The sequence below is a fragment of the Chiloscyllium punctatum genome, chromosome 15 (assembly GCF_047496795.1).
Source record: "Chiloscyllium punctatum isolate Juve2018m chromosome 15, sChiPun1.3, whole genome shotgun sequence".
In the NCBI taxonomy this organism is placed as follows: Eukaryota; Metazoa; Chordata; class Chondrichthyes; order Orectolobiformes; family Hemiscylliidae; genus Chiloscyllium; species Chiloscyllium punctatum.
The window spans coordinates 14906648-14924481 of record NC_092753.1 but is presented as its reverse complement, the minus strand read 5'-3'; the positions used below and the strand labels follow the sequence as shown (position 1 = coordinate 14924481).

The 17834-nt window shown below is 39.9% G+C and overlaps 1 protein-coding gene across 1 annotated transcript in view; it reads right to left on the bottom strand.

Annotated features, from left to right (window-relative positions):
• Nucleotides 1–17834, bottom strand: part of LOC140485955 (cilia- and flagella-associated protein 44) — a 226664-nt gene that overhangs the window by 73751 nt on the left and 135079 nt on the right. Inside the window, exons 18-20 of the mRNA XM_072584397.1 lie at nucleotides 9616–9764; nucleotides 6637–6916; nucleotides 4605–4660 (exon numbers count right to left, since the gene is read on the bottom strand). Of these exons, the coding sequence (XP_072440498.1) occupies nucleotides 4605–4660; nucleotides 6637–6916; nucleotides 9616–9764 (485 nt within the window). The remainder of the gene's footprint in view (nucleotides 1–4604; nucleotides 4661–6636; nucleotides 6917–9615; nucleotides 9765–17834) is intronic.

Here is a 17834-nt window from a genome sequence, read left to right as displayed (position 1 = left end):
GTAACAATTTTAAAAAGTGATAAAATTCCACAGCTATTCTCCTTAAAGTTTACTCAGAAAATAGTCAAGGTGAACAAAATGTAGAAAACAGAAAGAGAAATTGCTGCAGAAACTCAAAAGGTTGGGCAGCCAAGGGGAGGGAGCAGAAAAATACAAAATACTAGAAATACTCATTGGTTCAGGCAATCTCTGGGGAGGAAAACAGAGTTAACATTTCATTAACATTAACAATAACTGCTAACTGAACTAGAAATATTCAGAGGTTTAAACAGTCCCCTACAAATCATACCATTTCATTAACATTAAGAATAACTGCTAACTGAACTATAAGTGCTAGTATGTGCTAACATTATCAGCTACCCTGGCTAGTTCATATGGTCAACTACAGAGTTGTCACAGTGATATGCTGTGTCAGCAGGCAGAGGCCAGACTTCTGCCACACTGACATTTTTTATTTCAAATTCCCCTAGCCTGATTTGTGTTGTCTGAGCCAATCTGCATGAATCCTTGGGGCTGTATTTCATCACTTGGGCACAATCTAAGATCGAGTGAAGTGGAACTGGAAGAAAGCCGCATAAAAGAAAAAAAATCCTTTCATTCACTGCAAGTTGATTGTGATGTCTAGCTTGCACATACCAAAATATTGCAGCAGGAGGTAGATCACATAAATATGATAGGTGTTTGATTATGATATACTATTGTCACATATACCTCAGTACAGTGTAAAGTTTTGTTTTGCGATCATACCATACAGAGTGCATTAGGGCAATAGAACAGAGAGAAGAATATAACATTATGGCTGCAGAGAAGTTGCACAGACAGCAAGATCAACATTTAATTTAAAATATAAGAGGTCCATTCAGAAATCTGATTACAGCAGGGAAGAAGCTATTCTTGAATCTATTTGTACGTGAATATAAACTTTTATATCTTCTGCCCGGCGGACAAGGATGGAAGAGATTAAAACCGGGATAGGAGGGGTCTTTGATTACGTTGGTTGCTTTCCCGAGGCAGTAGGAAGTATAGATGGACTCAATGGATGGTTTGTGTGATGGAGTGGGCTGTGTTCATGATTCTCTGTAGTTTCTTGCGGTCTTGGGAACAGCAGTTGCAAAAACACGCTGTGATACATCCAGATAGAATACTTTCTATAGTGCGTCTATAAAAATCGATAAGAGTCCTTGTGGACATATGGTGCCACACAACAAGTTAGTGAGGGAAGTCTTAGGCATGGGAGAAAAGGGACAGTAGCAATGTGGATTCAAAATTGGTAGAGAGATAGGAAACAGAGTATGATAGTCAATGGGTATTTTTCCAGTTGGAGGAAGAGCTGTAATGGAGCTCCCCAAGGGTCAGTATTATGACAGAGAATTTTCCTGATATATATTAATAATCTAGATTTTGCCTGTGCAAGGGACATTTTCAAAACTTGCAGATGACATGTAATTTGGGAGAATTTTAAACTGAGAGAAGGACAGCATTGAACTTCTAAAATGATATTGACTACTTGGAAGAATGGGCAATGGGAGCAGATTAATTTCAATGCAGAGAAGTGCAACGTACCTTGTACAAAAAAAGCAGAGTGACAGTATTAAATAAAGAGCATTATTCTAAAGGATGTGAAAGAGCAGGGAGGCCTGAGTGGACATGTGCATATGTCATTAAATGTGGCAAGAAGAACGGCACAGTGGTTAGCACTGCTGCCTCACAGCACCAGAAACATTGGTTTGATCCCACCCTTGGGTGACTATCTGTGTGGAGTTTACACATTCTCCCCGTATCTGCATGGGTTTCCATCGGGTGCTCTGGTTTCCTTCCACAATCCAAAGATGTGCAGGTTAGGTGGGCTGGTCATGGAAAATGTCGGGTTGTAGGGGTAGAATTAGGGATGGGTCTGGGTGGGATGCTCTTCAGAAGATCAGTCTGGACTCGATGGGTCGAATAGCCTGCTTTCATACGCAGGGATTCTATGAAGAGAGAGTAATTAACAAAGCTTCATCAGCCATGATCTCATTGAATGGCAGAGCAGACTCAATGGGTTGAATGCTCTACTTCTGCCCCTACGATTTTATTAGTAGGATCATTGTCAACAAGTGAAGGGAGATTATAATGGGCTTACACAAGAGTTAGACCGCAGTTGGGGTTCTGGACACAACAATTCCGGAAGAAAGTGAAGGCACTGGAAAGAATGCTAAAGCGATGTACAAAAATAGTTCCAGGGATGAGAGACTCCAGTCATGGGGATATATTGGAGAAAATGGGACTGCTTTCCTTGGAGAGGAGAAGGCTAACAAGATTCAATAGAAATTTTCAAAATCACGAGGATCTGGACAAAGTAGGTAGGGAGAAATTGTTCCTGCTTTTAAACAGATGAAAAAAAGAGGGGATAGTTATAAAGGGTTTTTGTAAACTAAGCAAATGTGTGGCGAGAAAAAGCTTTTTCACATAGCAAGTGACTAGCAACGGTTCTGGAATGCACTACCCAGAGATGTGGTGGAGGCAGATTTAACTAAGTTATTCAAGAGGGCATTTAGTAATTACTCAAATAGAAACAGTGCACAGGGTTACGAAGAAAAGGCAGGAAATCAGCCTGAAATCGAAATGCTCAGAGAGCCAATGCAAACCAGATGGGCTGAATGATCTCCTTTTACACTGTAATGATTCTAAGATACTGTTACTATAAGAAATGCAGTACAATTACAGGACTCAAACAGCACTGAAGGATTTAGCATAGAAATCTCTAAAGTGTCTTTCATGACCCCAAGACATCTCATGCCCTAGCCAAGTTGATCCTGTATAATTGCAGCACTGGGAAAGATCAGTTGGGCAATGTTTTCTTAGTAGACATCCCTCCAACTCAACCAGATAAATCAAGAACCTCTCCAAGCCATATCCTGTTCAAAAACACTGCCAACAAAGCAACAAGTATGGAAACTAAAGAGCATAAAGCATGGGAAGGGTTAAAGCATGAAGACCACTGGCAATCTGTTGCAAGGGGTCTGTGGAATGCTACACTAGTCAAAAGGTCAGTGTGGCAGGATGAGATAAGAATAATGGAATGCTCCTCCACCAATCATCAGAATAAGGTTGGGGCTGAAAGGTCACTATGGCGAGATGAGATAACAGTTAGTAAACTCCACCTTGCATGCTAAATAACATCATGGCAGATTGGGACAGGTCGTGACAATAAATATTTAAGGCATGACATTAAATAGTTAACTAATAGTTAGTAGAGTCAGCCTGCTTGAGACCCTTGACAGTAAAATATCTAATTATGACATTAGAATAATATTAAGAAGGGTCTGGGATGAAAGACCATTGTTGCAGAGGTGACAGTAAAATATCTAATTGTGATATTAGAATAATATAAGTACAATGTAGGATAAACCATCGTGGCAGAAAGAGAGAGATAATGGGAACTAACATCATTGGTTTATTGTATAGCTGGAGTGAGGTAATTCTGATTAACACAGTTGGACATGCTGATAAGCTAACAAAAACATGATGTATAAAGAGCCACGGACCCTGAGGTTCGGGGGCATTTAAGAATTTGCTTTCTGAGTGTCACGGTTTTTTGTTTGCAAACAAAAGACCTACTCCTTGAAGAACTCTCTGCGTCTCCTGGTGATTCTCTACATTTTCTCCACGACACCAGTTATCATCAGTCGTGTGATTTCTAAGAAGCTTGTTAAAAAATTCACCAATGTCTTCTTTTGAAGAAACCACTCCAGGTATTTCCATAAAACATGAAATAAGATAAATACCAAAGTTTTAAATTTCCAAAGGGTTTGTGGGAATGTGGGGTTCCTGCATTCTTCCAATTAAAATCCCCTTAATGACCCTTAATGAGAGACCTGTGCAGTGGAAGATTGCAATTTTCAACCTTTAATTTACTAAACATGAATAATCAGTTTCAGCAGGTGAACAGTCAAATTTGCCATGGCAGCATTAGAAATTTCCTTTTCATTAATTTGAAGTTGACCTTCTTTGGGACCCTAACATCAATGACTGCATTCCATTATCAATTTTTTTCCCAGAAAGGAAGGTTATATTTAGACATTTATTCAGAGAATTCTACACTCTTACAAAAACTCGCTTTTTTTTAGTTCATTCTTGGGATAAGGGCATCGCTGGCTAGGCCAGCATTTATTGCCCATTCCAGAGGGTAGTTAAGAATCAACCACAATGCTGTGGGTCTGGACTCACATGTAAGCCAGACCAGTAAGGGTGGCAATTTCCTTCCTTAAAGGATATTCATCAACCAAATGCATTTTCCCAACAATTAATAATGGCTTCATCATTAGATTCTTAATTCCAGATTTTTATTGAATTCAAATTCCACCATCTGCCATAGCAAGATTTGAACCGGGGGATCCCAGAATATTACCTGGGTCTCTGGATAATAGTCCAGCAATAATACCATTAGACTATCACCTCCCTCTGGTGCCTTTCTGCATTCACAAAATTCTGAGGCCCTAATGAAGAGGTTGAATATTTGACACTAACAGTTCACATACTCTTTTATTTTATTCTCTTCTAAAAATTGTTACATTCACTTTAGTAGGGATACAGTTTATCTTTATATTTTCTAAATACCAATGTACCTGTAGGCATTTGGATCATCAATATCATCTGCTATTTTTTCTATTGCAAGATCTCTCTACGGGAAAAAAAGTAAACATATCAGAGCATTTTCCCAACTTCTATGCAGATCAACAAGCTATAACAAACTATTTTTGTATACATGAATGTCCAAGTGTACACCTGATGTGTGTGGAATTGAAATTTATTGACTGCATATGTATGATTGATGTGAGGATGAGCAAAGTGTGCACAGTTATGCATGTATACTTTGTAATAGGCTAAAAAGGGATAGCAATTACATACCAAATACCAAAAGGTATTTCCTAAGGTTCTGCACCAGAGAGTGAGTAAAGAGTTGGTGGTGGCCTTTTGATTTGAGTTGGAAGTTGGGCAGTAGGATAGAAAGCAGGGATATGAGTAATTTTCTCTGAGTATAGCTGAAAACAGAGACGTGCTGTCGAAGCTTCTCAGCCTTGCAATGTGACAGCATTTCTCTTCTTCAGCAGTAATCAAGTCCTTCTTCATCTAGCAACTATTCGAAACCTCTGACTGGTTTGGAGTGACAAGTGATATTCTCCAGAAATCTGTACTCGAGTTTCAGCTTTTCACCTATTATATCAATGACTCTTGAACAATAATGGATGAATTGTGTATTTGGGCTCACAGATGACACTAAATCATGAGATAGCAGTAGGTTGTATAGATGGGAACCAAAAGTTACAAAAGCACATCAACTGATTGAGTGAGTAGGCAGAACTATGAAAAGTAGGGGTTGGAAAGGGTCTGTGCCAGCAGTGCAGAATGGACCCAATTGCCAATTTTCCACTGGACTCAATCTTTTCCAACAGGGTTATAGATCAAATGCTGTTTGATGAATCACTTCTTAAATCTGTGTTTACTCAGTCTGAAATTAAAATCTTGGAAATATTTCCCAAATCAATACAAGTTATAACAGGTGGTTTATTTCATTCCAGACATGCTGTGTAGACCAATTTCACACCAACAGAGTTCACTGTGAAGATTAGATCCACAAAGGATAAACATTTTGTTTTGCATTACTCATGGGATGTGGATGTGATTAGCTGAACTAGCATTTATTGTCCATTTCTTTTTAAATGATGTGGTAAGTTGCTTTCCTAAACCCGCTTAGAGTCCATGTGCTGTAGGTAGACCTAAAATGACATTTTGGAGGGAATTCCAGAATTTTGTCCCAACGACACTGAAGGAGAGCAAAATATTTGAGGTATTATTGGAATTGGAACATTTGGAAACATTTCTCAAAGGAAAGGACTAGGAACAATGAAATTTGAGAAGTAAAGGATGTCCATGTATGCATTGTTTTTTTTATATCAAGGAGATATCAGTCTAGACTATTCCAAATACAACAACTTTACACAATGAATTGTCCTATTATTCATGGCACTCAATTATTCAACTCTACAATCATCCACGCTTAAAAAGGCACTTAAAATTACAACCCCCTAGGGGTTGCAAAAAGATGTACCTTATATTGGGATGAAATGGAGGTGCTATTTTTGCGTGTGTCCTAAGTCACCATTCCACCAGTCTTTCCACTCACTTCAAACTTCAACGAACAAAGAGAATGTATTAACATGAGGTGGACAGTTAGCCACATATCATGGCTAAAGCCTGTTGAGATGGTGACGTATGAATGCAAGCAGATACTGTTGCAACTTTGATACGATTGCCCATAATTTTGTAGTCAGTAGTTTCTTTAACAGGGCAGCTACTCAATTACCTATTAAAAGAGAACAAATTTGATTTGATCTTATAAGCTTTCTCCTGGAAATAAACAGAAAACCTAGGAGATACACTGTGTGTTTGGCAGGTAAGACTGGGAAGCAGTACTGATAATCTAAGCTAAAGTGAAACAAAGCTGGGGATCAAGCCTTATAAAAACTGTTTCTCTTCTGTGATAGTGAACTAAAAATCCACTTGTTTAGGCTGAAAATTGTTTCATATAGAATATTCAGTTCAATACTGAGATTATGAGCCCCAGTGTATATCTACAATTGATTACGTTATGCTTACCCTGGGAGATGGCACTCGTGCTTGTTTTCCTCTCAACAACTGAGCAATATCCTCCTCAGGAAGTATACTGAAGGCAAAGATGTTACCATCAGCCGCACATGACACCAAAAACTGATCATCATAACTGATGCAGATTCGTTTGATGTGCCCATTGTCATTGTCATGTGTACTCAGGCTCCAGAATATTTGCATGGATTTCAGATCATAATCATTGAACGAGAGAGGATAGATACGAATAGCTCCATTTTCCATCCCACAAAACAGAAGGCTTCTTTCTGAACTACAAAACAAGAAAAGCAAGTGAGCAACTTTGGAGCAGTTGCATGTCCTTGTCTCACAGCAGTGTGATCATAGAAAGGCTAGACATCAAGATCACAAAATATAGCTTATCTATTCTTTCTGTAATACATTCAATGGCACTCCCATTGGACCTTCTCACCCAGCACTTATTTACTGTGAGGTGGGTGAGAAGTGTGTGAGTATTTCTCCAAGGTAAACTCACCCAACTTTTTGCCTTTCTTGCCACCTCCAGGAAGACAAAATGGTACTCTCACTCTGGTTGTGAAAACCCTTGAATAAGTTATACAGTACTGAATGACCAGATTTGTTATGGTGCAGTAACTTCATTATTACTGTTAAACATTCTCATTGACCCAAGCAACTAATTTTATATTTGAGAATACCAAGTGTTACCTTGATAGGAAGACTTCCACAAAGTTTTAAAAAATACAATTGTTTATCATGAACTTTTGTCTTATACCAATCATAATCATTTATTTCACTGCCTAAATTTTAAATTGAAAGTATAGAATATCCAAGTGTTTTTATTCTCTGGTTTCCTATGCGTGATCACTTAACTTCATCAACTGCATCACTACTGATGCACATAAAGCTGTCCCCTTGACTTGATATTATATTTAAACTAATAGGAAAAGGGAAAATGAACTTTTCTGAAATCCCTAAACCTTCATGGGTAGTTTATCATTAACACTTGTTCTTACACTTTATGACAGTTTTAGAATCCAAAGTGCTAACATTCTTTATCCGAAGAGTATCTGTCTATATTCAGCAAGTTATAGATTTGAACCTCAGTCTCAGTGCCTCAAGATCCTTCTTTTGAATGTGCTCCCATTACTGGCTTCACCTCCTAAAATCTATCATGGTGTACTTCTCAATATTAAATGGCGGTTTCCATCTATTTGCCCACACTGATGATCTATTTCTGAAATCCCTCATACACCCCAATAGCATTTTGACAAATTCATCTTTGCACTATCAGTAAATATTGATAATGTGGTTAAGCATCCTACCAATACAAAGAGCAAGAGTGCTGTCATCAGGAACAGGAAGCACAATGTAGATTCAGTCAGCAGGAAGGAGAAATAGTGACAGTCTGAAGCCAATAAGGAGAAAGAAAACCATTGTTCTTTTCAACTACCAAAGAGAAGAACATCTGGCAGTGAGACTTTTGGTTGAGGGCACACATCATTTGGCCTTATCACTCTAATCAGATTCTTTTTCTTAAATTTTATGAATGCCAAACTTTAAAATCAGAGATTAATTTTATTTAAAATGTTGAATTATTGGAAAACCACCACAAAATAAAGAACATAATTGACCACTGGTGAGCAGTCAGGTGTTTGCACTATTTTATGTTTATTTAATGGATATTTAAACTTTTAAATGGTCAACCTGTTCTCAATATCCACAAGTCTGCAGCATACAGGTAACATTGTAAGAACTCCACTAGATGTATTCAGTAAATTAATCATAAAGTTAGAAGGGATTTGGAAACAATTCAAATGATTATACTAAAAGTATGAAAATCAGAGAATAGAAATAGGTGATTAAAAAATGTCAATGAGATTGATATATTTTTATGATTGAGATCTTCAAATATTACCGAATGTTTTCTCCCTTCGGGTCAGAGAAGCAGTAGAAGCAAAGAGTAGGGAGAGCTTAGGAAATGCAAATTGAGTAGAAAAAGGGGAAATATATTCAAAGATCCTAAGAGAAAGGAGGGGAAGACAGAGTGGAGACTCTAGGGCTGAGATATCAGGACTCTATTGTCAGTAGGTGTGTGCTGGAGAATTGGTTAACATCACTGTAGTTACCACATTTAAGAACTAACACAACTAACAGAACTACCACAGGTAATTAAAAGTATACCTTTGTTGTAGGAAATGAAACTATGAAATATTCAGAAAGTGGTGATACATATGATGCATGGAGAAATGCATCAGATACAGACTTTATGCAGAACTTCACAAGGTACCAAATAGGAGATTAGTAGTGAAGATTAATCGCTGAGTTTCCAATCTGACATCCCTCTAACATCAAGACCATCTATTTCTAACCACCAATATTGTCGGTCTCCCCTTGTCTTAATTTATGTGCAGTTAAAATGCTCAACCAAGACATCGACAGTGGTTCTATGTTTGGCCTCCTACCTTGCACGTCTCATAAATTTGAAGTCATCTCAAACTCTGGTGTTCATATCCTGTTCATCCACTGCCCCCCTACTCTTGGTCTCAAATGCCTCCACTTAGAATGCTAGATCTCAATCCCTTCATGGCCTCACCTCTATAATCTCCTCCAGTCCTAAAACCGATTAAGACCCTTCCAATTCCTGATTTTCATCTGCACTCTATATTCATATTGTCACAGAATTATCCATTTCAGTGGCAGAAATGCTTTGAGCTCTGGAATTGCCTACCCCTACTTCTCTCACCCACTCTAAGAGCCCCTACAAAAATTTCTTTAGCCAAGAACATCTAAATATCTTCTTCTGTGAATTGGTGTTAAAAAAGGGTAAATAAATGTTGCTGTTAATGCAGAATAATGAAGTTGTGAATCCATATAAAATCGTAGTAAGATCATTGTTGAAATACTATGTAGTTTTCAGCTACACATTTTAAGATGCTGAAACACTCATACATTTAACAGCCAAATCTTTTTATAGCATGTAAACTGGCCTACTTGAAAACCATTTGTCTGATTGAAGTTTCACTTGCATCTTCAACGGGTAAGAAAGCAAATGGTTCTTCCTTATCAATGATGTCATCCTCATTAATTCTCTCTTCATCTGAGAACGCACAATGGTAAAGATATCCGCAATCATAACCAGCCTGAAAAAGACACATCAGAGTTTGTCAACACAATAAAGCACGACTGGCCCAAAAAATTCAAAATTCATTCACTGTTGTTATTCCCTTCCTGAAGAAGGGCTCATGCCCGAAATGTCGATTCTCCTCCTCCTTGGATACTGCCTGACCTGCTGCGCTTTTCTAGCAACATATTTTCAGCTCTGATCATGGTGGTCATCTTGCACAGTACCTGTTCCAGCTTTCGCCCATATCCTTCAATGCCTTTAGTCCTATTCGTAGAATTGCTGCAGAATAGATAGAGCCCATTCTGCCCAACGAATCTGCAATTGACCTTCAAAGACCATCCTATCCAGACCCAATCCCTCCACCTTATCCCCATAATCCTGCATTTCCTATGGTTAATCTACCTAGCTTGCACATTCCTGGATACTATGGGCAACTTAACATGGCTTATCCACCCAACAGTCACATCTTTTGAACTGTGAGAGGAAACTGGAGATCCCGGCAGAAACGCAACTCATAACTATATCTAACTCCTTCTTGAAAACATTCAATGTTTTATCCTCAACAGCTTTCTGTGGCAGGAAACTCTACAGGCTCTCCACCCTCTGGGTGAAGAAATTTCTCCCCATCTCAGTCCTCAATGGCCTACCCCATATCCTGGGACTGTGATCCCTGGTTCTGGACTCACCAGTCATTGGGAACATCTTCCTGTGTTTACCCTGTCTAGTCCTAATAGAATTTTAAAGCTTTCTTTGAGATCTCCCTTCATTCTTCTAAATGCTAGTGTCATTGTCCTAACCTATTCAGTCTCATTTATACATTAGTCATGCTTTTTCAGATAAGGACACCAAAACTGCACACTATACTCCAGTTATGCTCTCACCAAGGCCTTGTACAATTGCAGCAAAACATTTCTGCTCCTGTACTCGAATCCTCTCGCTATGAAGGCCAACATTTTATTTGTCTCCTTTACAGTTTGCTACACCTGCATGCCTAATTTCAGCGACTGGTGTATATGGATACCCAGGTCCCATCACACCTCCCTCTTTCCAAATCTAATTGCAGTTCAGATAATCTGCCTTCCTGTTTTTATTACCAAAGTGGATAACCTCATATTTATCCACATTATATTCATTGCCATGTATGTGCCCACTCACTCAACATATCCAAATCACAGTTTACCTTCCCATGCAAACTTGGAGATATTATATTAGGTAATTAATTTGAATCATTAATATATATTGTGTACAGCTGGGGTCCAAGCACTGATCCCCGTGGTGCTCCACTGGTCCACTCACTGCTGCTCAGAAAATGATCCATTTATTCTTACTCTTTGCTTTCTTTTTAATCTGCCAACTAGTTCTCTATTCATGCCCGTGTTCTACCCCAATCCCATTCTCAACTGTTACCAAGAAGCAGCTTGATTTTGCTGGCAAATTTCACTGTCTCTCCTAGAGTCTAAAAAGGCCAGGATCCCCTGCCCCTTTTCAGTCTTAGTTAAAAGTATATTCATTTTCTAGGGCTACATCACCAAACTCTACATTGAAAAAGGAAATGACCATTCAATTTCTTACTACCAGCCAACATCAGACCCATTGACTGAAAGCATTCAGATCAAGCACCACAGCAACACAAATCTCATTCAGCACCAGGTCACAGCATAACCACAGCTGTCAGCCGGTCAAAGCTGCCTAGGCCAAAAACATTGTACATAAAAAAGGTAATTGAGGTAGAAGGACATCAATTATAAAACTCATCGAAAACCTTCTGACAGTTCTCATGGTCTTACACTGCAAATGGAGCTCATTAAACACGAACGTAACATCTCAGGGACAACAGTGAATTAAAAAGGGTGACTGAACTGAAATGGTAACTCAGCTTTCTCTCCACAGATGCTACCAGGCTTTCGGTGTTCCTCCAGTAATCTATGCTTTTGTGTTTGTGAATTTAAAAACTGGGAATTGTTAAGTACAAAGGTGATTTGGAGGCAATGGTAATATAAGTCCTCAAGGTATATCTAATAAAGGGAAAACCTTGAACACTGAGATCACCACAATGGTCTTCCTTAAGGTCAAGGAACCAGCATGTCCATCTTACAGCTGGATAGTTGATAACTTTCTGTTGTTACAGTTAGCCCACAGAATACTTAATTCATTCCTATAATTGATGATACTATTGCCTTCATGGAACATCATCTTCCAAATTTAAATGTATCATAAAACAGCACGGTGGCACAGTGGTTAGCACTGCTGCCTCACAGCGCCAGAGACCCGGGTTCATTTCCCGCCTCAGGCGACTAACTGTGTGGAGTTTGCACGTCCTCCCAGTGTCTGCTTGGGTTTCCTCCGGGTGCTCCAGTTTCCTCCCACAGTCCAAAGATGTGCAGGTCAGGTGAATTGGCCATGCTAAATTGCCCGTAGTGTTAGGTAAGGGGTAAATGTAGGGGTATGGGTGGGTTGCGCTTCGGCGGGGCGGTGTGGACTTGTTGGGCCGAAGGGCCTGTTTCCACACTGTAAGTAATCTAATCTAATCTAATAAAACACTACATCTAGAGGTACTGTTCTTGGCAGTCACATTTATTCTAATAAAACTCTGCCACCATCCTACCTGAAATGTTTCTGACAGTGACAATCCTTTCTACATAAAAAAACCCTCTGTTCATCCCATTCACCCACAGTCTTATCACCACCAACCAAGATCCAGGTCTTCAAAATGAGTCTGGCTTTTCTTGAAAATTAATGGTGACCAAGTAGCAACATTAAGTGCCTTATTAATCTGATGTTGGATTCTCTAATCACCAATCCCTCTGCCACTCTGGATATAAAGAGCACATTTAGTGAAATCAAAGTTGGATTTCTAATCATGTAAATTGGGTGAATTTTGATGTTAAAGAAAAATGGTTCGGCAAGGAAACCAGGACGGCTGCGCCAAACCTATCCCACAGAAGACTGATAATGAAACCCCAATAATAACAAAACCATCATCCTAGAAAGAGACCAATGTCACCTTGAAAATCCCTTGGACCTCACTATCCAGCTCCTATCTATGGAGTAATGGGTGGTCCAAGTTTCAATTCACCTCAAGTGAAATCCAGATTTGAAATGAAAAAGGGATACTGAATTAGACCAGCTCCTTGTGTCCTTCAAAAAATAGCTACTTCACCCTCAATGTGAGCTTAATTTTGCTGCCAAGCAAAACACTTTTAACGTTCCAAATCTTTTAATTAAATACAGAAACAGAAACTGGATCTCCAATCAACAGATTGCTGCACCCTGTTTGCCTACTCAGGGATGTGTAGGTTAGGTGCATTGGTCAGGGTTAAATATGGGATAAATGTTTAGGGGAATGGGTCTGGGTGGTTTACTCTTCAGAGGGTCGGTGTGGACTTGTTGGGCTGAAGGGCCAGTTTCCACACTGTAGGGATTCTATGATAACCATTGGTTTTAAACTTTTAATTATATCTTCATAGGGGCAGCATGGTGGCTCACCAGTTAGCACTTAACTGCTAGATTCTAAGAAATACAACTGTGGTTTGTATTATTTTTCCACAAAATTTAACCCTCAGTTTCCAGGGACCAAATTACTCCAATTATTCTACCCAGTCCCATTGAAGCAGGTACTGATGTATATAGGGGGCCCAGGTGTGTGAGTTATTAGCACAATTCACTTCAAACCTGTACTTGTTAAAGGGGAGCTGCATTCAGGACAGGGGAGTGCCTGGTGTTTTTCAGGAAGGCTTTGTTGGAATGAAGAGAATTGCAAATGGAGCAATAGGCCACAGTGAAGACTTCTAGGTACCTTGAATGTGGTGCTGAAAGACTTAATGTTCAAGATTGAAAGTGGCAAAGAGGCCTGCATGGGAGTGGGGTTGAGTGGATTTGATGGATCCTACAAATGTGGAAAAAAACATAACACACTGAGGTAAGTGGAATACAAAACGTCAGTTTCTCGACAGTATGCGGAGATGCAGATAGTATGTCAGTGACGTTTTACCATATATTGGGTTTATACTTGTAATACATATACATTGATGTACAATGTCTCCCAGATCTCTGCATTACAGAATTCTGTAACTTCAGTCTCATTAAATGACAAGTAATAAGTCCTGATCTAATGAGGCCTCATTTAATATTATTTCACTATCAGTAATGACTTGGAGGTGCCAATGTTGGACTGGGGTGGACAAAGTTAAAAATCACACAACACCAGGTTATTGTCCAACACGTTTATTTGGAATGCACTAGCTTTTGGAGCACCGCTCCTTCATCAGGTGGTTGTGGAGAATAAGATCATGGTCATAGAATTTATAGCTGAAGGAGGTAAAAACAATGACTGCAGATGCTGAAAACCAAATACTGGATTAGTGGTGCTGGAAGAGCACAGCAGTTCAGGCAGCATCCAACGAGCAGCGAAATCGACGTTTCGGGCAAAAGCCCTTCATCAGGAATAAAGCTTTATTCCTGATGAAGGGCTTTTGCCCGAAACGTCGATTTCGCTGCTCGTTGGATGCTGCCTGAACTGCTGTGCTCTTCCAGCACCACTAATCCAGTATTATAGCTGAAGGAGTCCAGTGTCATGGAGATGTGATATATTAAACAATTTTAGATCAAATCTTTCATCCTTTAGAATGGGACAAGCTGGTTTCTATTCTTTGATATGTAAATCCCAGAACTTTTAAAGTACAATCTCAAAATAGCTTAGCTTTTTAAACAATAGTTGTGAAGTCTGTCTGTGTCCCAATGCTCTGTCAGACTGACAAACCCTCTGTATAGTTTTACAGAGTTTTACGTGGACTCATGCAGTTTTTAAGCAAAATAAAATGTAATTATGAAAAAACAAATTCACCCCATAAACCTGTATGTGTGTATGTGTAGGAGCGACAGCGTAAGTGTGTGCGTGTGGGTGTGAGTGCATGTGATAGAGTCTGTGTGTAAGTTTGTGTGTGTGATCGTGATGGGGTATGTGTCTGTGAGAATGTGTAGATGTGAGTGCAGGGGGGTGTATGTGTGTGCATATGAGAGAGTTTGTGTATGAGAGAGGGTCTGCATGTGTGCGTGTGTGTGTGTGAGAGACAGAGAGAGAGTGAGAATGTATCCTGGATCGGGTCACCTGTAGTGTGATATGAACCCAAGGACCCGGATGAGGCCATCCTCATGGGTACCGAACTTTGCTATTAGCTTCTGCTCAGCCACTTTGCATTGTTGCTTGTCCCAAAGTCTGCCTTGGAGGATGGTGACCCGAAGGTCTGAGGCTGAATGTCCTGTATCGCTGAAGTGTTTCTTCCGAATCGGGGAATTCTTCATGATCTTATTCTCCACAACCACCTGATGAAGGAGCAGCACTCTGAAAGCAAATGCTTCCAAATAAACCTGTTGGACTATAATCTGGTGTTGTGTGATTTTTAACACTATAAATAAGTTATTGAAGCTTGTAATCTTGCTGAACATTGCAATATTCTTTTCAACATATTAGTCTGACTGGTCGTTGCCATTTTGATGTGCACTATCCTGCTTTCGGCCTACGACTTGAGGTTATTCCTTTGCTCAACCCCTGAGAATGGAACCCAAGACTTGACCAGGAAGCATTTCAGTTGACAGTGTGGTGCTGGAAAAGCACAGCATGTCAGGCAGCATCTGAGGAGCAGGAGAATCAATGTTTCGGGCATAATTCCTGATGAAGGGCTTATGCCCGAAACATCGATTCTCCTGCTCCTCGAATGCTCCTGACCTGCTGTGCTTTTCCAGCACCACACTCTCAACTCTGATTGCCAGCATCTGTAGTCCTCACTTTCTCCTCGGAAGCATTTCAGGCACCAGATAGCTGGTGTGAACATTGTTTTGGTTCTTGGCAATATTGCAGCCTCTGCCTGATGACATCTTTTTTGAGAAGCCATGCTGGCCATTATCACTGGTTGTCACTGCTTCTAGGAACTGTTCAGACATGCTGTAGCTGCACCCTCTTGGCCAGCTACAGGGCTTTGACTTTTCTCTCTCTCCTCCAATTTAGTAGTGTGTCAGGCATGTCTGAGCTTGGTAGCTTAGCTGTAATGTAGTGCCTCTGTATTTAATCAGAAGCCTTCTTTATAACCCAGTTGTACTATAGCATTGTCAGCGTATGGTGGAATTCACCACTGATTAGCTTTCCATGTTGCAGAATGACTTGTTTCCATACACTCCACTGCCACTTTGTAAGTAAATATATTTTATTTATAGTCAAGTGGGCAACAGAATTAAGCAAGAGAACAAAAGTGGCACACACTTCTGGTTCTACTATTGGGAACAGTAAGCCACAAATAAAATTTTGCCCCTCATTTCCACAGAAATCAAGATGCATTTTGGAAGGTCAAGTCTAAGTGGAAATTATACAGTGAATGGCAAACCCTTAGGAGTATTGATATGCAGAGGGATCAGGTTGTGCAGGTCCACAGATCATTGAAGGCAGCAGAGCAGGTAGATAAGGTCATTAAAAAAGGCATACCACATGCTTGCCTTCATTGGAAGGGCTTTGAGTAAAAGGATACACGAGTTATGCTGCAGCTTTATAAAACTTTAGTTAGGCCACACTTGGAATATTGTATACAATTCTAGTCACCACAGTACCAGAAGGATGTGGATGCTTTGGAGAGAGTATAGGAGAGGTTAACCAGGATGTTGCCTGGTATGGGGGATTTTAGCTGTGAAGAAAGGTTGGATAGACAGAATGGATTTGTTTTTCACTGGAACGCAGGAGGTTGAGGGGTGACCTGATCGAAGTTTATAAGATAATTGCATAAATTGAGTGGAAAGTATGAGGTTTTTTTCTCAGGGTGGAGGGGTCATTTACTAGGGGATACAGGTTCAAGATGCAGGTAGAAAGTTTAAGAGAAATGTACAAGGCAAGGTCTTCACACAAAGAGTGGTGAGTGCCTGGAATACGTTGCCAGAGGATGTGGTGGAAGCAGGCACAATAGCAGCATTCAAGAAACACCTCGATGAACACATAAATAGGAAGGGAATTGAGGGATACGGACCTCGTAAGTGAAGACAGCTTTCGGATGGAAGGGCTAAATGTGTCAGCACAGGCTTAGAAGGCCAAAGAACTTTTTCTGTGCTGAATTTTTCTTTGTTCTTTCCCTCTCCACGGATGCTACCTGACCCGCTGTGATTTCAAAACAGGGAAGACAACTTAAACTTCCAATTAGCAATTAACCACATAACGTGATACAAAAAAGTAGATTTGGAATTGAAAGAGGAGTGAAAGCAAATCAGAGGTTTTAGTGTCCACCTTTGTGGAATATATTCTCCTCCACTGTGCTCAGGAGATGCAAACAAGTTATGCCCTGCATATATCTGTTGCCCTCTGTCAAAAGGCATGATCTCATTCTGTAAGACAGAGTGTGGCAATGGGTTTGGATGGTCTGACTGCTAGAACTATATGGCTTGAGGAGTGTGGAAGTTCTGAGAGGTGTTATGAGCCTAGTAGCATTGTCGTACGTATGAGTATGAAGTGAATGTTAGACATGAGTCCTGATTTCTCTCAGAAGGTCCCGAATCTTCAGAATGCTCTTCCTCAAAAGGCAATGACAGCAGAATCCTTTGAGTATTTTCAAGGTAGAGACAGATTCTTGGTAAGGAAGAAATATTATTGGGGGAAAGTGGGAATGTGGAGTTGAGGTTGAAATCGGATCAACCATAATCTTATTAAATGGACAAATAGGCAGTGTCATTTGAACATGTATTTGTTGACCTTGGTCATCTATGTGAACTCAGTGGATTTTTTTCTGGCCTGGCAGCCAGTTCCTGAAGAAGGGCTTATGCCCGAAATGTCGATTCTCCTGTTCCTTGGATGCTGCCTGACCTGCTGTGCTTTTCCAGCAACACATTTTCAGCCAGTTCCTCATGGCCAGTTCCTAGAAATTGTCACCACCTATTGTTCCCATGATGGGATTTTCCATCTGCATTTTTCTGTTCATGCCTCCAACTGATCTATATCTTGCTGTATCCTCTGACAATCCTCCTCACGATCCACAACACCATCAATCTTTGTATCATCCACAAACTTATAAATTAGACCAAATATGTTTTCCTCCAAATTATTTATGTAGACCAT